General features: G+C 40.5%; 1 protein-coding gene across 1 annotated transcript in view; it reads right to left on the bottom strand.

The window, feature by feature from the left end:
• Positions 1 to 7,564: 7,564 nt before the first annotated feature.
• The window catches only part of LOC102767393 (chromosome unknown open reading frame, human C16orf72), a gene marked incomplete at its 5' end in the record, with an annotated part of 28,674 nt that continues 10,385 nt past the window's right edge, over positions 7,565 to 25,853 (bottom strand). Inside the window, 2 exons of the mRNA XM_006763602.2 lie at positions 7,565 to 10,575; positions 24,836 to 25,111. Of these exons, the coding sequence (XP_006763665.2) occupies positions 10,331 to 10,575; positions 24,836 to 25,111 (521 nt within the window). The remainder of the gene's footprint in view (positions 10,576 to 24,835; positions 25,112 to 25,853) is intronic.

Raw genomic sequence — 25,853 nt, 5'->3', positions numbered from 1 at the left:
TGCCTAAGACCATCCTGCATATCAGATATTTACATTACGATTCATAACAGTAGCAACATTACAGTTATGAAGTAGCCATGAAAATAATTTTATGGTTAGATCACAACATGAGGAACTGTATTTAAAGGGCCAGAAGGTTGAGAAACACTGGAAACCCTGAGAGTAATTATCTGCAAGTTACAGTTCACTGATTGCTGAGTAACCCAACCCAGGAGACCCAAATCCAGGATTGGCAAGGGGCCCATTTTAGAGGTGGGCAAGGTGAAGCCCAAAAAGCTGCAAGGCTGGTTCTGAAGGAGCCGGGAAAGGCATCCACCCATTCTTCCAGGCTTTCTGACCCAGGAGATGCCAAAGCCAACCTCATCCACAGAATGTGCTGGCTGGGCCAACGGGGTCTTTGAACACATTCTAAGTGTCCTTAAATCGATGTGCACTCTGCAAATCGCTGTCGTCTCAGGGCTGCCAGCTTTAGTCATGTATCAGCATCCCAGTGTCCCACCACCACATCACCCTCATAGAGTTTTCACTATCAGCCTTGGGTATTGTTATCCAGTTTGATAGAAGCAACAGAATGCCCAGAGTAGGCAGAAGTTCAAGATTAGAGTGTCAATCCTTCCAAAATGGCCTAGGAACTGGTTTGGGCATGGGGGGAAAGGTGTTCCCTAGGGGAAGAGGACTGTGGGATCTGGCAGCAGACTTCCTGGGTTCACACCCTGACTCCGAATTTCTGGGACCATTCATCAGCACTCCAATCCTTGCCAGGGACCCCTCCAGACAAGCCCTGCCCAGGGAGAACTGTCCCTTTAAGATTCTGGTGGGCAGGTCCAGCCATTTTCAGGAAGCTGACTCTGACATTTCTGTCTTCCAAATTCCAGGCCCAAACAGGAAGTGAGTCACCACAGGAGAATGTGTGGCTCCCAGCCTTAGGCAGACTAGCAAGGCCAACCAAGGACCAGCCCTCTGTGGGGGTCAGGCCTTTATGGAGTGTATGACTGATTTGTAAGCCGAGGAACAAGATTTCAGCATCTGCTTGCATTACTGAATAGCGAGCAACTAGAGAAAGTCTCAAATGCAATCCAAGTTCATCTGAGTTGACCAGTCAAGCAGGTCACATGGGCATCTTTTGGTGACTGGCAAGGCCAGACCCCCAAACAAGAGGTTACTGAGCACACACTCAGGCCAGCTAAATGATTTATGTGCCCACAACACTATGAGGCAGTTATTTTTGTCATCCCTACGTTGCAGATGAGCTAACCGAGGCCCAGGTTAAAGTAACTTGCCCTAGTTCCTACCTGCCCCTCTCCTATTCTCTCGAGTTAGAAGCCACAGATCTGGGTTCAGATCCTGGTTTGGCCACCCCACTTAACCTTTTATTTCTAACCTGTAAAATGGGGTCCCCTCATCCCTTCAAAAACTTTACTGGATGCCTACTTGGTGACAGGCACAAAGACAGGTTAAAGAGTGAACACTGACTCCAGGAAAGGCTGACTAAAACGAAAGTACACCAGTAAATAAAATCACAAGACATAATGAAAAACAAAGGGCAGATAAAAATGCCGGAGGGGGACATCCAAAACAAATAAAAACGTGACAGCCTTTTTAAAAAGTGGGTAGAAGGGCATCCCAGGAGCAGACGTAAATCAAAAGAACTCCACAATATTTCTACAACTTGCAGCTGGAGTAAATGTTAACCAGAAGCTTCGAGGTTTCAGTGGGGTGACCCCAGACCCTGCCATGCCCAAGGGAAGGAAATCCTCATTGCTGGCACCCACTGAGAATGCCAGCTGGGGTGACAGCAGACACAGGCCTGGCCCTGGTCCTCCCCAGCCTCAGACAGCACCAGCGACACCTAGGTGCTGGGAAAAAACCCACCCCTTGCCCTTTAGCTCCACCCTCTGCCTTCAAGGAACCTCCCCCACAGCTGGGCTGTGAGCCTGTGCCAGGAGGTAAACTAGCCAGTGATTCTACACAAGCCCACTGCTCATGCCCAGGATTGCCATTGCTCTGGCTTCCACAGCCGGAAGTCCACTGCATGGTGGCCTCAGCGGTCAGGAGTCCATTGAAAACGGGATTTCACTGGGATGTCAAGTCCCAGGCAGCTTCATAGGAGGAGCCCACCTGCTGTCCTCATGTTGCACGCGGCTGTGAGCTGCTGGGAACAGACTGTTCCTTCCCTGGGGTGGATGTCACCAAGGCCATTCCTGGTGACATTCCCTGCACATCAGCACATTCTTTCCCTCTCCCTCCCCCCACTTCTCACTTGGGAACAGCCTCCAACCTGAGTCACCCCTTACCAGCCTCAAGACAATTTGCCAACTACTTCAATCCCCCCAACCCCTGTGGAAAAATGAAGAATACTATCTTGCAGCCACTTCCTTGTAGCCAGGATTAAGAATTCAGTGCTCACCTTGAGCCAGGTGCCCTTGTAATCACAAGGTTCTAGGACTTCCAGGCAGCGGCAGTGAGGGATCCACAAGAGTCCGTGGCATGCCCAGCGCCACACAGATCGGTGGCCACAAAGCCAGGCACTGAAGCATCTGGTCAATGGGTAAATGGAAACAACAGTACCTACCCAACAGCAGAATGAGCTCCCAGGAACTTTATTCCTTGCTCGTGAATATTCATACATAGTAAAAGATGCAGATCGGTATAGGCTGGTAAGGGGAAGAGCTCCACCCAACTTTAACTGAAAACACAAGTGCAGTTTAAGAATGTACATGACCTTTTTTGTACGTTTCGGGAAAACATAGGTCCATGTAAGTAGTTAAGTACACTAAGTAATTCTTGACAAGGTAGGGAGATGTGGAGACTGTAGGGATGTGGATGAGTGTACCCAACTCTGATTTTGGGAATTGCTTTTAATTAACAGAATTCCAAGTGGAGCTAGCATGCTCGAGGAACAAGGTTCTTCCTATTTCCTGCTGTGGTCACCAACCTTGGCATTGGCCTGCTTCCCTCATGGATGCAGGCCACACAACTCAGGATCACCTGCACACACGATGACATCCACAAGGAGACCGCTCAGGAAGACTCTACCTTGAACCTTTCTGAACAATTTTCCCCAAAGTGTAATATTTTAAATGTAAACAGAGGTAAGCGGATGGTAGGACTTAGGATCCATTTTCTTGAATTAGCCTTTTTTTAAAGATACCATCCCCACGCCAGACCTTTGGATTTAGCGTAAATGGGGAGTCCAGGATCTGTATTGTAACCCTTTACCACATGGGGGACAGCCCCCCAGGGAGAGAGGCCCCTCCTGGTGAGCCAGGATTCACCTCACCCTGGGGCCTTGTGGGTGAGAACTTCCTCCTGCCCACTGCTCCAAGCTCTGGTCATGTCCAGACTTCCTCAAAGCCTGAGGAACTAAAGGTAGACGAGCAGGTAGCATGAGGTTTCAGAAAGGCGCAGGCCTCAGCAGCCCCAGCTGCCCTCCGCCTCAGGGCTACGCGAGGAAGTCCAGACCCATGGGCCATCTGTCCAGGAACAATCTGTAAAGAGCCAAAGTAACATTCCCCTTGGAATTCTCTGCAGAATGCCCTGGAGATCCTTGGATGCTGGTTCTCTACCGGAGGAGCTGGAAAAAGGCTGGTGGTGCCTGGTCCCATCGGACAGAGTCCCAGTTAGTTGAGCACATTCTGAGCACAGCTGATCCTGTGCAGGCAGGTTGAGAACCACAGAACTGGAGGGGAAAGGAAATGGGAATTGACTAGCGTGGATCCCAGGAGAGCTCCCCTCAGCTTACAGAAATTTTATCCAGCCAGCCAGTGAGGTGACCACATTTAATGGCTAACGTGTAAGTGCTTACCATGTGCCAGCCATCAACTGGGCTTCATCATCTCGACACAGATCCAAGGCAGTGGCTCACCTACATCGCACCGACCCCAAAGTCCTGCCCTTGAGACTGTTAGGGCCCAAGAGGAAAAATAGGGACTCTTCATGAAATCCTAGAAAATTTCTTCAAGTCACCTTTTATCTACTCACTCATTCAAGAAATGTCCAAGTACCTACAAAGGGCAGGGAGCTGCCTTCCAGAGAGCCAGGTTTCCAAACTGGTTGTGGAAGCAATGCAGTAGTTCACATACAGCATAGCATACTGTAATGTTTTAAATGTAAACAGAGGTAAGCGGATGGCAGGACTTAGGATCCAGTGCACCAGATATGGGTAAGAGAACAGCTCTCTACAACTCCTATTACTTATGGTGGATATGTGTGCCTGCACAAGAGATCTTGATGGGAGGTATCTCTGTGGACCACAGTACAAAATATTTAAGCAACACTGAGATGAGCAAGAAATAAGCCATAATATACAGAATGTAATCGTGTTAGCAAACAGTTCTGTGTGTTAACCTAGGAACGCTCAAACAACAAACCAAAACTGCTCAGCAGTCATCAATTTCTAGATGCGCCATGAAATCAACACTGCCACTGTGGTTACAACATCACCTTGGGGAAAAAAGATGGGGAGAGTCCTAGCTGGTTTGCCTCAGTTAATAGAGCGTTGGCCTGTGGACTTAAGAGTCCGGGGTTGTGGGTACAATCCCCAGAAGGGGGCATGCAGGAGGCAGCCAATCAATGATTCTCTCTCATCATTGATGTTTCTATCTCTCTCCCTCTCTGAAATCAATAAAAATATATTTAAAATAACAAAAACTAGGAGTTTTGAAACTCTCACAGCAGCTCCATACTTCCGGCAGCTCAGCAACACGGCCGCCAGACTTAAAAGAAGTCATGTCACAGCCCTCACTACTAACGTGTACAGTTGTGCTAACAGGGAGCTGCATCAAAGCCCTTGCAGCACACACCAAACACCTCAACTTTGGTTCACAAGACACGGCGCCCTGACCTACGTGAGCATTGAGCACTAAGATTAGGCTGCCTGTAGTTGCTGGTCTGTGGCATCTCCTTGGCAGGCATTCAACCTGTCTGAAGAATAGGATCTTACTGACTTATGGACAAGCTTTCACAGCACACAAATGTCACTGTGTATTTGGTACCTGCCCCCCGGTCTGGTTTCAAACTGCACCAAAACAAGGTGAAATCAGTCTACTTTCAAGACTGTAGCTTCCAAATTCCCATTGACCAGAATGACTGACATCATACTTATAACATAGAAAGTGATTTGGAAGATTACTCTCCAAAACTAGTCAGTTTTTACCTGAGAGGAGGGTGAAGGAGGACAAGTTATAAAAGGACCTGTATACGAACATCGAACATTGTTTTTACAGAAATTCATGTTAATTTGTTCCGCCATTCCAGAGTCCTCAAAGGGCCCACTGAAGGAAGACAGATTACAAAAGTAAATGTAAATTATTCATGGAATCCAGATCACCAAGCTTCATGTCATTTTTTTTAGATTATACCTATTTCACAGATGATGCAATTGAGCCCAGGGAGGCCCAGGTACCCACACATAATTAAGTCAGCATTCAAATCCACATAATTTCAAGCAAAGGTTCTTTCTCCATGAGGGGGCAAAAAGCAAATGAAAATATAAGCTCCCTTCTGGCTGCAAGTAGTATACTTAGCCAATCTTGGCTAAGAGACGGGACAAAGGCACACTTGTCGTCACCTTGTTCACAGTTTAACTGTTCCTTGCAGAAAGTACTTTGGTAGGATTCATCAATGTCTTAAATTTGAATTCCTTTAAACCAGCAATTTTACCTACAGAAATATATCCTATAGAAACTTAAGGAAACTAGAATATTTCCTGACCAGTGTGGCTCAGTGGTTGAGCATGGAACTATGATCCAGGTCACAGTTCCATTCCCGGTCAGGCCACACGCCCAGGTTGCAGGCTCAATCCCAGTGTGGGGTGTCCAAGAGGCAGCCGACCAATGATTCTCTCATCATTGATGTTTCTCTCTCTCTCTCCTCCCTTCCTCTCTGAAATCAATAAAAGTTATTTTTTTAAAAAACACTAGAATATTCACTGCTGTGCAGTATACTAATAATTAAACTGTAATTCCCTTAAGGCCCATCCATACAATGAAGTACTATTAGGTCATAAAACATCTGCACATATATTTCATGCAGAAAGACATGCATACACTATAACCAGTTGTGTGGCTTAATTTTTGCAGTTTTAGATGTTCTTTAAATCATTAATTCAATATAAATAAAATGAGGGGACATCAGAAACTTGGAATAGCATCAATGAAACTTCCGAGTTTTGCTGAGGGCTACAAGTTTGTGTTGAATCCTGAAAACTCTCTCATGTCACAGGCTGCTATCTGCTGAACTTTAAGAGAACATGCATGTCCCATCACAGGAAGTAAAACCCTGGATCTCACCATGTCAAATGCATTAGTCCAAGACAAGGAATATCAACCAAAATACTGTCCCCACTAAAACATCACACACCTCAGAAACATTCTAATATGGAGTCTGGAAGGTCATCTGAACTAATTGAAGTTTTAACTTTCAAAAGGGGTGGGGGAGAGCAGGCACTATAAACATCTGATCAGAATAATCTTCTTTAATTAATAAATCTTAAAGTTTAGCCCTGACCGGTTTGGCTCAGTGGATGGAGCGTCGGTCCTGCGGACTGAAGGGTCCCCGGTTCCATTCTGGTCAAGGGCATGTGCCTTGGTTGCGGGCACATCCCCAGTGGGGGGTGTGCAGGAGGCAGCTGATCACTGTTTTTCTCTCATTGCTGTTTCTAACTCTCTATCCCTCTCTCTTCCTCTCTGTAAAACTCAATAAAATATATTTTAAAAAATAATAATAAATCTTAAGTTTAACTTTAATAAACATGGGTTTTACCCTAGCCAGTTTGGGTCAGTGGGTAGAGCACCAGCCTGAGGACCAAAGGGTCCCGGGTTCAATTCCGGTCAAGGGCAGGTACCTTGATTGGATGGATACTCCTCCCCAGCCCAGGACCTGGTCGGAACTCATGAAGGAGGCAACCAATGTGTTTCTCTCACATCAATTTCTCTGTCTTTCCCTCTCCCACTCTCCCTAAAAATCAATGGAAAAATATCCTCAGGTGAAGATGAACAAACATTAAAATATTAAGTAAACAAACATGGGTGTTGTTTTTTTTTTTTTACCTTGTTTGGAGGGACCATCCAAGTCACTCCATTCCTAGACGAATCAACCTAATAGACAAAGTGACAGTTGTATGAAATAAAATGCAATGAGATTTACCAACAGTCACTACATGCCTCAAACAATCTAGGCAGTAATCATGCCAAAAATTTAAGGATTTGTTCATAAATTTTCTAAAATTAACTGTGCTGTCCATATCCCCAACTAAAGGCCCCATTTCCAAATCACCTCTGGGTATCTTGCACCTTCACTGCACTCAGGTTGGCTCACACTCACGGTCAGACCTTGGCCATGCCCTTGCTATACAGAGAGCTTGCCCACCTTTCACTGCTGTAGGAAAACCTTGAGACCCAAAGCCACAATTACTCAAGTTGAGTTAGTTCCAACAGCCCTTAGGGGAAAAAATGTAGGCTAGTTCCTTTTTAAAAGCCTGGACTTCATTTGATTACAAAGAGTTATTCAGATGTGATGAACACAACAAAACTGCAGACAAGCCCCATGGTTTTTTGGTTTTTTGAAATATTTATTCATTGAATGATTTAAGGTGTGTACCACTACTCCAGTTGGGTAAACCACATTGAAGAATTTAACTGCAGGTCTTCAGATTCAGCCAAATGTTTCCATTAATTTCACTCTATAAAATACCAGACATTATAATTAAGGTTTTAATGCTTCAGCCATGCTCAGAACACTGCAGTGTAAGGATGACTTCAACCCACTCATGCCAAGTTAGGATGAAAGGAACAGAACTAATGAGCTACGATGTCTAAAAGAATCTGATAATCTCAAGATGAAAAGAGATTCTGTTCCCCAAAAGCAAAGTGTTAAGTTTTAAAATTCAGCCTACAATGTTCTCAAGAGACTGGGGGGAGAAAAAAAAGTAATTATTTTAAAAGTACCACACATATATGCAATCTTCCATGATTCGTTTTATATCTAAAATGGTACAAAGAAAGGCTTTAAAAATCTAGCAGTCAGAACTAACTTTTCCTAAGAAATAATTTTCCTTTCTAACCTAGGTCTCGGGGTTAGTCTGTGCTCAGGTGGCACAGGAGAAAGCAAGGGGATAGAAACGGAGGGAGTTACAAGTGATTAAATGCAATGGAAAAAAGTAACGAATGCTAAAGTTTTCAAAAAGTTTAATGGAGCCAATAAGGCATATAAATTGTGTTCTGGCAGACAAGACCTGCTTTCTCTTACCAAAGAAAATGGCACATATTTTATCAAAATTTGACAATCAAGAGTAAAGGGTACTGAGATTAAGCGTCAGAGCACCAACTAAAACAACCCCCCCCCCCAAATTGTCACTCAACTTGGAAAGAGGAACTAGACAGAACCAAGGCATAAAGGGGAGATTAAATATGCGTTCCTCAATCTCAAAAAAAATCCTTTAGGAGTAGGAGTTCTGGCCACATGTGAGCAACTTATCACACCACCAAACCCCAACTCCAGAATCTAAATTTACAACGACAGAAAAACAGATATCTCCAACTGCATTTCTTTGTATAGTCCCAAGGGCAGCTTGAAAATATTCATATTACAGAGGTTTGTCCATTTCAGGTAAAATGAGATTGCTATAATTCTTCCTGCTATAATATTAAAACAAAAATAATCCACTTTTGCCAAAATTTAGAAATATCTTTCATTCCTAGTTTTAGCATGGAATTGACTTTTTTAAATAAAAGGTTTTATATATAACGATTACAGAACTCCAGTTCACACATTTCTAACATTCTGTTTACATCCCACCCAGTTGATGAATATTATGGTTAACTTAGCAAAGTTTTTTCACATAAAGATATTAAATGGCTGAAGAAATTGCAAACTTTAACAAAGTGCTGTGAGTAAATTACTGGAAAAACCCTTACATTGGATTTGCAATGGTCTTTTAAGGATAAAAAGAAGTAACTGATACTGAACTACAAATTTGCAAGGAAACATTTTTTCACTGTCCTACTTGATATATATTATATAATAATATGGTAGAATAAATTACAGTACCTGGCAGGCTGACATCAGTTCTTCATCTAAAAAAAGACTATCATTCAGTTCGAGATATTAAAAATGAAGATGAAACATGCTCTAAAACATTGTAGCTACAAGGTCTTATATTTTACTCAAAAGAGGAATCTAGTGAGAACTTTTATTTAGGTCTACCTAACATCTAGAGAACCTCCATGCGATTCCATCTTTTTCAGAATGTGATTCCAAACTGCCCTTTTTAGGAGAGGGATTCGAGTTGGGTTTTGCTATTTAAGTTGTAATCACATTGTAAGCAGATCAAGACCTATTTTAACCTGCCACCCATTCCAATGGAAACTGCACAATGTAGGGCACTCATAAAAAATGTAAAACAGGACAGAAAGGCTGGAATACCTACACTCCCACCATCCATCTCCCTTCTCATGAATACTATACCAAAAAGGAAGCCCCCTCTCAAATTTCATGACCTCTCTACTTTAGGTCACCTTGAGTGCAGTCTACATGTTTACATTTACCGTAAGAGTAAGTACCCTGCATGGAAAGCAGTACTTGTCTTAAAACTGGAGTTTAAGCCTAAAGGGTTCATTCATCTGGGGGCGATTAAAATATTGCTACTTTTAGAGCACTAACACACACACAGTGAATCCAATAAAGTTCTGTGTATTGATTCAATATTAAGTATTAATTGCATGACCATCATAGCACCTCTTTACATCACACAATCACCAGAATTAGCAACTGCTTTGAAAACTGAAAACAGGGCACAGTCCAAGAATTAGAAGTTGCACACTGTTACTATATAGAAATCAGGTGCATGGTACAGTGCTGCTGTGCAAAAATGGAAGCCTGCAGATTTGACGAGGAAGCCAAATCGTGTTTTAGACAATTTTAGGAACCTGGCAATACTGTTGAAGCAAAATACTCAACACAGCAGGAAATGGAGGGGGGAAAAAGCATTCTATAACCAAATAAACATCTGATATTTCCTTTCCCTTTGAGAATAAATACAGTTAAGGTCACTTTTAGCCTTGGAACGGATATATGTTTGCCTATGATGATCTTGCTAACTACACAATATCTGATGTCCTCTGCAAGGATTATAGTTTTAAGAAAGCCATGGTTACAAGAGGCATCTACTGTAAATACCTAGAACTTCCTTTTATGGCAACCACTATAGAATTCACTTGTCTTAGAAACAGTGAACAAGGGAAGATGGCCTCATGTTTCCTTTGCAATAATAGTATATGTTGAGGATCAAGTGGCTTTCAAGCAGCATGGTGGGTGTGAAAATGTTTTCAGTTTAGATCATTCTGTTGCGTTTATGGGTTGGTGAGTCTGTAATGACATCGCCACACTGGGCTGAGGTACGCTTTCTAGTTCCACCATTGTCCAAGTGGAGTGCCATTTCTTCTGATATGAAAGTGTTCAAATCGACATCATGGAGTCCATTTCTCCTTCGACTAGCATTCGATCCACTGCTTACATGTGTAGGAGAGCCTGGGGTACTCGAACGCACGCTTATACTAGCCATTGCACCACTAAGACCTAGGAAGAAGAAAAAAGGTTTTAGAGTTGCTCAATTATTCAACCCTCTTGAAAGCAACCCACTTTACTTTCAATGTTGTCATAGTGTCAAAGGATGCCTGACATTTTTTGTAAGGGGTCCCAGAAAGCAAAGCTTTATTCTGGAAAGAGGAATTGTCTGGCTTTCACATGAGATGTTTTATTGGTAATACTACCAATATTTACAATATTGGTAGGTACCAACTATTGGAAGCTTATGTAGCAAGCACCATGCTAGGTGTACAAACAGATCGTGAAATCCTCCCTCTCTCTTAGCTAGGTACTGTATACACAATTTATAGCTGAAGACAGAAGGTGCTTGTTTTAAATACTTTCAATTATTGAAAATCACCATTCCAACAGATCCCTCTCTCTGATGTATCTGTGGGTCTAGAAGGGTGATGGTGTGTGTGTACATGCACAAAGGGGAACAAGCAATCATTCCAGGCCTGAGTGAGCTTTCAACATCCCCTTCTAGATAAGGTGACTTTATAATTTATCATCCAAACAGTACATTATCAAACCCAAAAAAAGGGCTCACTGCTATAAATTTTGCTGGGACATCAAGTACTAAATGAGTCTGCCCTGGCCTGCCAACATGGCTCAGCGGTTGAGCGTTGACCTATGAACCAGGTCACGGTTCGATTCCCAGTCAGAGCACATGCCCAGGTTGCGAACTCGATCCCCAGTAGGGGGTGTGCAGGAGGCAGCCAGATAGTTGATTCTCATCATTGATGTTTCTCTCTCTCTCTCTCTCTCTCTCTCTCTCTGAAATCAATAAAAACGTATTTTAAAAAACAAGTCTGCCCTGGACAACTTGGGCTGCCTGATTACTCAAGTTCTGGACTCTATTTGTTAGATACCCCCTTAAGACAACCTAACTCATTACCATCTATAATCCAGTGGGGAAGGGCAAGAGAACCATAAAAAAATCCTGCTTTCCGCCAGAACCGGTTTGGCTCAGTGGATAGAGCATCGGCCTGCGGACTCAAGGGTCCCAGGTTCGATTCCAGTCAAGTGCATGTACCTTGGCTGCGGGCACATCCCCAGTGGGGGGCATGCAGGAGGCAGCTGATCAATGGTTCTCTCTCATCGATGTTTCTGGCTCTCTATCCCTCTCCCTTCCTCTCTGTAAAAAATCAATAAAATATATTTTTTTAAAAATCCTACTGCTTTGCTTGCACAGTAAGTTATTAAATCCAGAATAGACCTAGCACTCATTGCTAAACACTCAATTCCTTACTCTTGAACAGTTAAGGAGGCAGACATGTTCCACTCCTAAATGTTCAGGATAAACCTGTAAAAGGCGTGAGACAAGAAAACATCAACCACAGCACTAAATTTAAAAGCCTAACACCATTGACAGTAGGTATTTCTTCTCATGAATTTCCCCTTATGCTATTCTAGCATCACCATGGGATTTTGCTGTCGCTTGATTACATTTATATAACATGATCTAGTATTATCAATGTTTCCAAAGAATAAGAGGTTGGTTTCATAGGGGCCCATTCTTTCTAATTTTATGGTTTGTAAATATGAATTAAATGTGAACATTAAGTTGAAAAAGAATTCTCTGCCTCCTACCACATTAAACCTATTAAATTCCCTTTGACATTCTTCTCACTCTACAAATACTGTAAACACTTTCAAGACCACAGCCTCAACCACCTCCGACATGCTAAGCATGTTTCTGCAGCCCTCACCTCTCTTCTAAACTGCTCTAACCAACCTGTCCCCTCACTCTCTCCCTGTAGACAACACATCCAACCCTTCCCACTGATGGCCAGAGGAAATCTAATTGTGTCCCTTTTAAGCTCTAACCACCTTTCCAAGGAGAGTACAAGCACAAATATTGGAGTACTTACTGTGTCCAGCACTACACTAAGTACTTTTCAATTTCATCCTCAAAATAACCCTATGACACCTGTATTATCTCCATTTTGTAGATGAAACACCAAGATTAAGTGAGCCACCCAAGATCACACAGCTAATAAAACAAGAACTGGGACTTAAACTCAAGTAGATTCCATATTCCTATTCACTGTTATACTGCTTCCTCTTAAAAGTCTGAAGTATTTCAGTGTGAAGTGACTTTAGGGTCTAGGGCAGCCGTGGGCAAACTACGGTCCGCGGGCCAGATCCGGCCCGTTTGAAATGAATAAAACTAAAAAAAAAACACACACACACAAAAAAAACGTACTCTTTTATGTAATGATGTTTACTTTGAATTTATATTCACACAAACACTCCATCCATGCTTTTGTTCCGGCCCTCCTGTCCAGTTTAAGAACCCATTGTGGCCCTCGAGTCAAAAAGTTTGCCCACCCCTGGTCTAGGGCCTAGCCTGCCTTAGGCCCCATCTCTTTGAAATTACTCGCCTTTTCTGCAGTCCTCTGCCCCCATAAGACTGAATCCTGACTGCCTGTACCTGAGAATTTGCAGTTCCTACAATGGCTGGGCCTGGGCCTACCTTCCAACATCTGCTTCCCACTGGTTCTTCCAGTGCCTCTGATACTGTTGTAATTAACTAGTTAGTAATAATAGGAAAGGAGCAAAGGGAAGCCAGACATTATAGGCATGTCATTTGGACCAGTGGGAGATGAGCCGAGCAGAGCCCCTCTCCTATCTGGTCTCAAACCTCCCTTCTGAGGGCTTCTTCCCTGGTTTTCCCACCTCTCCTTTTTATAGTCTCTTGCGGGCTCCCCTTCCTTCCTGCCTCAAACTCTCTGCTCCTTTCTCAGTGGCCTGTGTGGGCCTCTTTCTGACCCACAGGTTGGTATGGCCTTGACCCATTCGCTTACCCAGTTTCCAAATCAGTGCGCCACAGGAGCAGACATTTCTCTTGAGCTCAAGGACCTATCCATTTTTCTAACTGCCTGTTGGACATCTCAAACTTCACATTTTCAAAAAGAACTGGGCTCCTTCCCTAGCCCACACGATTTACTAAAAATAAATTTTAAAAAGGAAAGCCGCTTCTCCTGTTAAGTTTCATCTCAAACTTAACATTTGTAAAAGGAACGGTACTCCTCCTTTCCCAGCCCACACATGCTAATTAAAAAATAAAAGGAGGGAAAGCAGCATCTCAGGCTCATTTTCTAGAATATAGCACAGGATCATCATACCATCATTCAACTATCTTTTCAACTCTAGCTAATAAATTTAATACGGTGCCTGGCACATAACATTCACTGAATTCTGAAAAACAATGATGCTTCAGTGTCCTATCGAATATTTTGAAACCCACTGAAATCCAAAGCTGTTAATGTTTATTCACTTCTCCAACACCAGAAAATAAACTCAAGTAGCCCTCTTCACTTAAGGTTTTGCCATCAACTTAAAAATTCAATTATTCCCAAATTACTGGCATTTTTAAAATTTTTTCACCAAATCTGTAAACTCGAGAAAGCTGTGTCTGTAACCTCAATCCTCACAACATACTACTGAAAGATGTCCAAATACTTTAAACAATAACCATCATACTTGTTTCATAATACAGGAGGTTCTAAGGTAATTATACTGCAAAATTTGGACCTTCAGCGATAGACTAAACTACTGCAGTAATTCAACTCAGGACATCATTTGAAACCACACACACAAACTTCAAGAAATCCACCCTACCCCAATGCTCCTCTTAAGGTAGCGGTTTCATGGCAGTATGATCTAACGCGTAAGGACAAACACCTAAGGCTCATGAGTCACTCCATCAGAAGTGAACAGCACACCCTGCCATTCTCCATGAAAAAGATGAGCATAAATATCAATTTGAAAATTCCCCAGTAACTTTTCTGTTGGGTGTTTGACTTGGGTTTAGTTTGACAGCTAAAGTAAACTTACAATGTGCAACATTACCTACTCTTAGCAGTGAGATTTCTTTTCAAAATTTAACTAATCTTCCCCAAAAAGACTTTCCAAGTGTCCAAAAAAAAAAAATTAACAACCAAAAAAAATGTGTATTTTAAACAGCCCAAATTTTATTTAATAAACCAATGACAGCTACTAGAAGATGCTTTAGAAAACCTTAGCTAAGCCACATGAACAATCAGGCCTATACAAGTACAGAGAATCTAAACATGCTTCAGAACTAAAAGTGAAGTTGTATAGCCCAAGGGCATACACCCAACAAAAACACACTTTTTCAAAAGGGCTATAGAAATATCAATTGACAAAAAGCAATAGAACAAGTAGTATGATTAGACAGAAAAGTCTCAATTGCTTAATACAAGATAAACTTTATCAGTTTTAAAGTTTCTGCATCCATTTTAAATGATTAGTGAAGGAATGAGGGGAAAAAAATTAGAATTTAATCATACTTTGAAAAGAAAGCTCCCACTGGAGCTAAAACAAAGTTACAAGTCCAGGTTATAGGAATCTAGGTTACATGGTAAATTGTTAAAAGCAGCACATAACTATTATTTTCATATCAAGTTCATGCTTAGCATAATAAGAAAACCCTATTTTGAGAATTACATGATTCCAGCTTACCAACACATAGTTAGGTCACACATAGGCAGTGAAAGAGTAAATGCAGAACCAATCCACCTCCTTCCTCCACCAGCAGCCTCTGGCCTGGAAGCTTTTAATACAGCACAAATGCTGAGACTAGTTCAGATGTACTATTCACAGAAATGGTTTCCGACTCTACACACTGTGGCAGCCAGCTTCTGCTACCGCCCCACCCTTCCCCCCCCCACCCCACCCCACCCCCAGCCCTGTGAGGGATAGCCCTGAAAGAGAAGGCAGACTGTTATTACTGTTGATCCACTCAGCAAGACAGGTTCAGGACCCTCTGCAGATGTGCTCCACCAGTTTTCTCACCTCCAGCAGAAAGGGGGGAATTTGAAATCCCCACAACTAGAACAAAGTGGTTAACATCCTAACTGAACCCTAAGAAACTGGTATTCTTGCATATGAATTGCACTAGTCAAATGGATAGCCCTCCCTTTTCACAAAGTTGTGTTCAGAGGCTTTAAGCAAAAAGCACTGTGTTTAAGTGTGGTGTTTTAAATGCACCAGGGGGAGTTCAATCATTGAAAAAGAAATTCCACTAGGAAGATTTTGGTAATTTGAAGTAGACCACTCCCCACCCCAATCTGTAAATTGCAATACTGAACTTTTATTGAAGCACAGCACACTAAATCAAATCAATTACAAAGATACATGTCACACCAAGAAAACATTTTCAGTTACGCTGACAGCCCAAAATGCTTTCAATTTTTCAAAGACAGTTTTAATGCCATGGGGAAATGCTCATGTTAAAATGAAAAAAAGCAAGATACAGTACCACATATTGCAGTATGATCTCAACTATGAAATAATTTTAATATTTATACATTGAAAAAAGACTGGAAGAAAATGCACCAAACATTTAACTGCTCTTATCTTTGTATAGTTGGATAACAAGATACTGAATATTTACTTTTGGGAAATTTTTCAATTTTCCAAGAAATTAGTATTAATAAAATCAGAAAACTAGCAAAAAAATAAAAATAAATTCATATGTTAAATCCCTTCATTAACTACCAATGGATTTTTTAAGAAGTACTAGGTGAGTAAACTGGCTTTGAGACATGGCTACATGAATTCCTTTATCTATATGAACTCCTTTTTCACCTTAACGGAGAAAAAAAGGCCTTAATAATTTTATTGTAAGTTCAAGCAATTTTGTACCATTGATGTTGAAAGCTTTAAGTCCTAGACCCCCAGAAAGTTCAGCAACTTATATCTAACATTAACATACAGAAAATGCAAACTTTCCATCAAAAATTTTAATGCTATCTTAATTGCCTTAATTATTCTTGTTCTCAGAGGCTGGTCTGAACAATGGGCATTAGTTTAGAAATTCCAGCCTTAAGAGGAATTTTAAAGAATAGTCTTTGAAATAATCGATCTTAAGCAATTAAGAAATGAGATGGCTTTGGTGCATTAATCTCTTATATCTTAATTTCCAAGTAAGTTCTTAAAACATTTTACTGTTAAGTAACTCTTGACAGCTGTTATTCAAGAAGATACAGACCACAACATTCAAGCATTTATTAAGAATCTACAGCTCCACACACTGTGCTAGAAGTTGGGCAAGAGAAGAGACTTTAAAGGGTAGATGTACAAAAATCCCCCACAGGTCAGTTCAAAATAGTCCTCTGCAACAAACAGTTCCAAGGAGTTTCTTTTATAACATACCATCAGTTTAAAAATAGTTAATCTAAATTTTTGTGCTCAACTATCAAATTTTGTGTCTAAATATTTAGCTTTACAAATGGAAGAGATGAAGAGTGACAGGGAAGGGGGAGAGACAGAGAACCAAGTACAATTACTTAAATTTCTTCCGAAATGTACCAGACAGACCTCAACTGTCTAAGAAATTTTAAGAGGAAGATTTAGTAACTTCTATTATCACTCTAGTGCACACAGGCCTAACAATGACAAAATAACAAAAGCTGCGCTCAAGGAGAAAGACAATCCTGTTGTGGTTCAGGCTGCCCAGAATCAGTTTCCCATAAATTCTAGGGGAAGAAGAGTTTTACTCAGTTCTATGTAAGTATGACAAATTAAGAACTTACCTTACATTTTTTTCTAGGTAAAAATTCCTAGCTGACCTTATATCCCTGAAAACAATTTCAAACAATTACATTTTTCTTATAAGGCCCTATACCCAGTTTCTCCAGATCCAAGGATTTGTCAAATAATTTAATAATTTATGAGAATAAGGATCTCCACAACCCTCAGAGAAAGTCTGTGTTAGGCAAAAAGGGAGAAAACAGAATTGGAGCCTATTAACTCCTAAGGAGTTGGCACTGTCCCTCTATCTGATTGCCTGGGTTTATAAACTTCAAACTGTCTAATGTAATTCTATTAGGCTAGAAATTCCTTGAGATTATTTGATTCTCCTTTGTATCACCCTGCTCCTACCACTAGCCTCTCTAATATATCGCTTGCTATTTACCGTGTTCAGTAAATGCTGGGCAATAGGAAAGGCTACAGAATAATACTTTATTTTTTAAATGACTACAACCTTCCACAGGAGGAATTTAATTGCAAAAGTCAGAATTTTATAACACTGCATCCACACACACACAAAACACAACAACAAAGACTTTAGACTTCAATACTCACTAAATAGGTACTGCTATCTCACAAAGTTATTTCTTAAAAAAAGAAGAAAAAAAGAAAACTTTACGTTTGTTTCTTTCCTTTTTCAAATTCTCGTTTTGTTTTAAAGGCTAGACTACCTATGTTTGCCTAAGTCCCTCCCAGCACTTACACTGTATTTTTTTAAGCTTGTTTTAAACAAAACAAACTTAAAATTGGACAAGGTGACATTTCAAAGCCGAATGCCACTTAATAGCAATGGTTCCCACCAGACACGAGACCCTATTGTGCTAGAGGCCTTTTGAGTTTGAACTGATGAACTTTACAAAGGGTTAACCCAGGCCCAGTAGGGTTAGTTCCTAGTACAGCAGTAGAGATTATCAAAATGACTTCTGGAACCAAAACAAAGTGTCTCTGATTTTTCTGGAATAGTCTGAACCAGGGCCAGAAACCTACAAAGACCACCTATGAGATGATTTGAATGAGAGCAAGGCTTTGAATAAAGTTTAAGCGAAGTCTGACTTGGCATCCTGCTTCCTCTTCCATCCAGGTCTCCATCTTCTCCCTATATGAAGGTATGTCTCATTCTTACTCTGGATCCTTACAACACCTAAATCCCATGACGACAAACAGAACTCAGAATAAAGACACTAGATTTCAATCTAAGGCTTTTCCAGACACAACCCTCAGATACAACCACTACCTTGGGCATGCCAACTCAGAATCTCTCTCCCCATACAGTAGAAAGAGAACATCACTAACCTCACTGGTTTATATCAACATGAAACAAGCTCAAGGTCTTAGCAAGTAATGTAAGTAATTAACAGAAATTTGCAAGTTATCCCTGTCCCTCTGGAGTGATTTCTGAAATTTTAAAAAGCCACCCTTACTAAAAAGGGAGGGGGAAAAGTATCCCCGAATGCCACTGGAACTCTAAGTCTAAATTTGCATTCAGGGGCAGAGAGAGCACTTACAGGAGTTGGAACTAACCAGAGGTCCTGCTCCTCTCAAGTCAAAGAACACTTACACAGTGTAAGTACTTCCTTATTTACTACATCACCTTATTAAGGAAGTATTACACCTTTTACAACAAAGGAGACTGCCTTGGAGAGGCTAACCATCTTGCCCAAGGTCATACTGGGAAAGTAGCCTGTATACAAAGTTTAAATGGTCACAGCCATTGATCTTCAAGCCTACTTGTCCACATTTCCTTATGGGGAAAATACCAAAAGATACAAATTCATGTAATTTTCTGATGTCTTTAGAAAAGTAGGCCTGGAGACCTACCCCATCCCATCCCCTAACCCAGCCGTGGGCAAACTATGGCCCGCAGGCCGGATCCAGCCCATTTGAGATGAATAAAACTATTGAAAAAAAAAGACCGTACCCTTTTATGTAATGATGTTTACTTTGAATTTATATTAGTTCACACAAACACTCCATCCATGCTTTTGTTCGGGCCCTCCGGTCCAGTTTAAGAACCCATTGTGGCCCTCGAGTCAAAAAGTTTGCCCACCCCTGCCTAGCCCTACCAAGGGTAGGGAGTAGAGAAAGCCCAAATGTACAAACATAGAGGCACAGTGGTTAGGAACATTCATTTAGATATTCAGACAGATCTAGAGTATCTATTTTACTACTTACTGACCGCTTCCATTTTATCCAAATAAACCTTTCTTCACTGATAAAATGGCAATGACTCAAGGTAAGAGTGTGGATTAAAGGAGACCCTCCTTATTAGTGGGGTGCTGACACCAAGTAAACATTAAAAGTATAGTTCTTATTATGAGTCATCCTCAGGCCCCACTCCAAGTCTTGGTTGTTCTAATTTAGGTTTACTTTGTAGCACTCCTAAGGAACACCAGTCAGTGTACCCATATTGTAGTCATCTAGGGAACTGTATCCTTAACTCTTTCTAAAGGTTCTCTGCCCACAGTGTGTTGCACCCATTTACCTAACAGACCTCTGAACCAGCATTAAGCCCAGAACACATCTACACCAGGTTCTATGAAAGCCAGAAGCTGTGAGACAAGGCCACTTCCCTAAGGTAGCCCTGTCTAATGGAAGGAAAAGCCACGGAAACAATTCAAACTGGAAGAGCAAAGATAAAGATATTGTTCAGTGAAAGATTGAGAAAATGAGAATTGAAAGAAAGCTTTGTCACAAGAGACTTTTAATTAATCTGAAAGGATAAACAGGCACAGGGAAAATGTCAAAAGAGAATGGAGAAGATAGACACAAAAAGAAAAAAAAGAAAATAGCGCTATTTAATAGATCAAACAATATGACTAAGATACCTGACCCAAGGTTAAGACCAAGTCATAAGGCCCTTGCAATGCCATTCTGAGTTCTGACTTCACCTATAGGCCATAGGAAAACAAAGGTTATTTTTTCAGTAAAGAGAAGAGATCCAAAAGATCGACTCCCAATGGCCCCAGGAAAGATGAACTGGTAAATGGGTCAATTCAGGGCTGGGAAATAAGAGCAGGAAGATTATTCCTAGAGCCCAGGTCTCACCTCCTCCAGAGTCTTTTCTGAATCCATAGCCAGACTGCCCCAGAATATCTTACACATAACAGGGTTCAAAACATTAAATTATTATCTAATACAACTGTGTTGACCTCAACAGAAAAGAAAGCACTCCATTCATTTATACATGCCCAGAGACTTTATAAAATCTGCATGTACACGTCTGCTGCATGGTTAAATGAAGAAAAGACATGTTTGCTGTGGTTGGGGCAGGAAGGATGAGTCTAATTTGAAATCTGAGATAGATGCTTGTGGGACACCTGTGGAGATGTTCGCCAGAAGACAATGGTGCACATTATATTTGGCAGTAAGGAGGGTCTCAACTGAAGTATAAATTTTGAAAATTAAGATTTAGATGGCCCTCGAAGTATTTAACATCAGCGGGAGAGCCTGAGGAAAAGTCTGAGAGCCTAAGAAGAGAAGAAAAGGAAAATTTCTAGAAGAGAATGGATGACTAAAAGAGGGACAATGAGAAAGATAGAGAACCACAAAAGGTCCAGATAATTTTGGTCTATCTCAAATATGTTTAAATAAAAACAAGGTGGCAGGCATTAAGTCAGCGCTCAGGGGTAAGAGATCAGCCAAAGGACTTGTATGCATGCATATAAGCATAACCAATGGACATAAAACACTGGGGGGTAGGGGAGGCCAGGGGATTGTCAAGGGCGGGGGGGAAAAAAGGGACACATATGTAATCCCTTTGTAATACTGTAAGCAATAAAAAAAAAAAAGTCAGCGCTCAGTAAATTTGTTCAGTATTTGTTCAGTATATTTTTGATAATGTTAAGACAAGGACTAAAGGACTAATCAGTTTAGCGTATGCTTGTGTTTCTTAGACTTCTCTGAATTTAATATCAGATGACTAGATCCCATAGTACATAGAAAATAAGTTCTAAAATAATGCACTGGATTATATTTTTTAAGCCTCAATACCGCTTGGTTGACATTTTTTATTGAAACTGTTTGATAACCATTAACTGATGCACCTTTGATTGAACCTGTATAAAGTCTAAAGCTGATGAGGGTACTGATCAGAGGGATCTCATCCTCACTGTCTACATGAAGTACTCTACAGATATCGTACATCTTTGCCATTTTCTTTGAATAAAGAACATATTTTAGGTATATTTGGGTGCATTTGGTACAGGTGAGAATTAGAAGCTGATAAAGAGAAAACTAGCCCTGACTGGTTTGGCTCAGTGGATAGAGCATGGGCTGTGGATTGAAGGGTCCCAGGTTCAATTCCAGTCAAGAGCATGTACCTTGGTTGCAGGCACATCCCCAGTAGGGGGTGTGCAGGAGACAGCTGATGGATGCCTCTCTTCGATTTCCTAACTCTCTATCCCTCTCTGTAAAAAATTAATAAGATAAAATAAAATATTATCTATATATATAAAAGCCTAAGCGACTGTTCGACTGTTAGCTATAACGTGCACTGACCACCAGGGGGCAGACGCTCAATGCATAGACATGGAAACGTGGAACAGACTGATGAATCTCAGAGGGAAGAGGGGAGGGGGAGGGCAGGAAGAGATTAACCATAAGATCTTATATGTATACTAGAAGCCTGGTGTATGGATTCATGCACTAGTGGGGTCCCTCAGCCTGGCCTGCAAGGATCGGGCCTAAATCAGCAGTCCAATATCCCCCCGAGGAGTCCCGGATTGTGAGAGGGTGCAGGCCAGGCTGAGGGACCCCACTGGTGCACAAATTTGTGCACCGGGCTCTAGTCCTTTAATAAAAAAAAGAAGAAACTAGAAAGGTAATTATCCTCTGGTAAAAATGGACAGGACATGATATGGTAATCAATGTGACCTACACTCATGTTTGCTTTGATTATAAACTCAAAAAGTCTGCCTCAATATACCAATTATTTTTACCTATGCCCCCTCTTGCATTCCAAACTTCATGAATTGAATTCTTCCTTCAATTCTATTTGGCTAAGCAAATTATATGCAAAACTGAATTCTGACAAGCATGTGCCCTAATTAAGATGTTTCAAATACATTTTAAAAGATCATCTGAACAATTTTCACTTCAATTTACAGACTATTCAATAAAACAGATCACGAGTCATTACAAAGTTAGTCATTAAGCTGTATTTACAATTTAGTTAACAATACCCTACCATTAAAAATAATTCAAATTACTTGAAACACTCAAATCAGATTAGTATTTCCAATAGGCTGATGCTCTCTAAAACCACTAGAGCACAAAACTCAGTATTAATTATGTTTCTGTATACTCTTTCAAGGGGCCCTATTACTTTACCACAACACACATAATTTTAACTACATTAATTCAGTATATGGACCCTAGTAATAAGAGCCCACTGAGTCTCCAATATATTCTGGATTGGCACTACTTGTTATATTTACTGGTAAATTTATTGAAGGAAAAGATTATTTTTCTACACAGCTTTGTAAGTAAACTTTTTTAAACCCTCACAACTTAGAAACTAAGTTAAACCTATAAAGAATCCCTTCTTAAACCTATTATTTAAATTCCCAAAGTTCAGTAAAATATTGAATCACAAACTGAAAAGATTCAATTTAAAAAAATTTAAGGGGAGTTGGAGAATATAGTTGTTTGGGAAGAAGGCTGGCTTCGCCCTTTGTACAATGTGGGCAAAAAGTAGGTTTAGTTTTGAGTATGCAAAATAGTTTATTCGTCTATTATTATTTATTAATTTCCAAATGACCTGTAAACCTACTTTTGCCTACCCCTGTATATAACTGCATTAAAAATGAAAACAAGAGTGGCTCTTGCGTTTCTCAAAACTATCTTCTAGCTCTAGCCAGTTTGGCTCAGTGAGTAGAGCGTCGGCCTGCGGACTGAAGGGTCCTGGGTTCAATTCCGGCCAAGGGCACATGCCTGGGTTGTGGTCTTGACCCCCAGTGTGGGGCGTGCGGAGGCAGCCAATCAATGATTCTTTCTCATCATTGATGTTTCTATCTCTCTCTCCCTCTCCCTTCCTCTCTGAAATGAATAAAAATATATTTTAAAAAAACAAAACTATCTTCTAAAGTATAATATTGCATAACACAGAAAAAGACACTTTTAACAGTAGAAATATCGAATGAGTCATAAATTCGCTTGATAAAAAAAGAAGCAAAAGACTTAAGACAACTACATCAAATGCATTAAAATTAACCTGACAGCCCTGGATGGGTAGCTCAGTTGGTTAGAGCATCGTTCCCATATGCCAAGGTTGCGGGTTCAATCCCCAGTCAGGCACATACTTATAAGGACCAACCAATCAATGCATAGATGAGTGGAACAACAAATTGATGTTCCTCACTTGCTCTCCTTTTCACTCTCTAAAAATCAATTTAAATAAAATTAATATGACACACTCTATACTTTTAGTAAATTTTCCAAATTAATGGTAAAAGATGTGAAACTATAATTCAATAGGAACAGATAAATTTGTATTTTGCCTGAGTCTCGAAAGTTCTAATGGCGTAACTATTCCACTCTATTAAAAAGAGCAAGCAGTAAATATCACATCCATACATCATAGTTTCCTGCAATAAATGTTTTTGTATTTTTTAATTTATCCTAAACTAACTCACAATGGGGGGGAGGGGGGCAAACACTTTTCAAATCCCATGTTCTAGTTTTAAGATAAGGAATCAAAGTTTGCCACAGAGAACAAAAATCTCTATAAGCATTAAAGTTTCAAGGATATAGAAGCCCTCTGTGTATATTCCACTATTTTTATTACTAGCTTACTTTGTTTTAAATGACCTACACTATGGCCCAAATGTTAACTTTTAACAGGACTCACTAATCACTTCTATATGCTTAGTCACTGGCACAATCCATGTTTCACCTTGGCTTCAATCAAGTATTATTTTATTGTTTATAGCAGTATTAAATGTTGTCCTATAGAAGTATTTCTCGTAGTTCTATTTGAAAGTCTGTATTAGAGAACAAGCAACAACAGACTCATTGACTACACACATACCCAGACTTCTCCAGTAATATTAAACCCCTCAGCCAAGAATGCCTTTTTTATAACAGGTCTGGCCTGGGGAGATGGTAGCAATAATTAATGAAGTGGACCTGTCCTCTGACAGTCTACCTAACAAAGCAAAGGAACCTAAGGGACAATAGACATAAGGGAAGTCGGTTATTCTTCCATTTACCCACTCCCACTTGGTTCATCATCACAACTCTCACCTTCTACAGGCACATGAACTTGGGGTGTCAAAAGAAGTTCCCCTGAGAGCTATACCAGCCTGTCATTGACTAGGCTCCTCCAGGAAATTATTACTCTGGTAGAATTCTTAGAACACAAGAACTTCCTCTTTGCCTCAGAGAGTAAGAAAACATGTACAATATAAGTGTAAAGCAATAAATTCTAATCAATGCTGCAAAAGACTGTTATTGTAAAATAAGTAAGCTCAAACTAACTTTCTAAAAACATTTTTTAGAATGGGTTGGCTAGTATTAAAAAATTTGCCCATATGTTCTTAGCTTCCATTCTATTTAAACATTTCTAGAGCAAGTAGTTACTATAATGGGAAAAAAAAATCATATATCTGGACCTAAACCTAAATATGAAAATGGATCCACAGGCACACTCTTAACCATTTTCCAAAGAAATATGTTTAAACGGCTTTACCATGCAGAGCTATGGCTTCCCGGAAGGGTTGCAAATCAGTCTCTACAGATGAGCTAGTTTCCGTTGAAGTAGCTCGGTTAGGGGACACTACAGTCAGTCTTGGGGGAGCTCTAGAGTTTCGTGGTGGAGGAACTTTCCCACACAGGAAGCTGATCAAATCTTCTCTACGAATAGTTCTTCTGCGCTTTTTAACCCAAGCCAACACATCCTTATTGCGTCGCTGATAGCCAATCTGAATTCCAATATCAAAACTTCGCTGATGGGTGTCCACGCTTTCTGTTGGAAAAAAGAAAATGATACATGATGATCAGTAGAACCATGCTGCATTTAAAAAAAAATTTTTTTTACAAGTTAACCAAAATGAGTATCATGAAGTATGGAGCTCTCTAAATCTATCAGTAATCTATTAAACTGAATTATATTTTTGTTTGTTATACATATTTAATCATAATGTTCTAAATTCAGATAACATATCACATAGTCCTGGAGCTTCTGCCATACTCTTTACAAAACTTAAATAAAAAGAGAGACTACTTATTAGCCAAATTTCCATCTTTAAATTGCTATTCCCTTAAAAAGCTTGCTCGTTTAATAATGCTAACAATGGGTAAATTATTAAATGTTTATTAGTACTATCTATACTCAGCTTCACCTGAGAAAAGGTTAATACAAATCCGTATCTTGAGAGAGGTATTGCTGTCCCCTTATTGCAAGAGAAAACAGGAATTGAGCGCCTGAGTAACTTCACGAAGGTCACAGAATAATATATACTACAAGAGCTAGAACTTTGCTCAAGAGACTGTGGTTCTTATTTATTAATCTATACTGCTCTCCTTCAGGAAAAAAAAAAAGTGAATTCTCATGAATTCTAAATAGGATCAGTCAATGGATGACTAAATATTGCATATCAATCAGGCCTCGCTCACCAAGCAGCATTCATCATGTTATTTTGGAGATGCACTCCTACTGACCAGTTCAGCACTGACCGGGGGAACATACTGAAAGCAACAGCAAACTT

The sequence above is a fragment of the Myotis davidii genome, unplaced genomic scaffold (genome assembly GCF_000327345.1).
Source record: "Myotis davidii unplaced genomic scaffold, ASM32734v1 scaffold639, whole genome shotgun sequence".
In the NCBI taxonomy this organism is placed as follows: domain Eukaryota; kingdom Metazoa; phylum Chordata; class Mammalia; order Chiroptera; family Vespertilionidae; genus Myotis; species Myotis davidii.
This window is presented reverse-complemented; position numbering and strand designations above follow the sequence as displayed.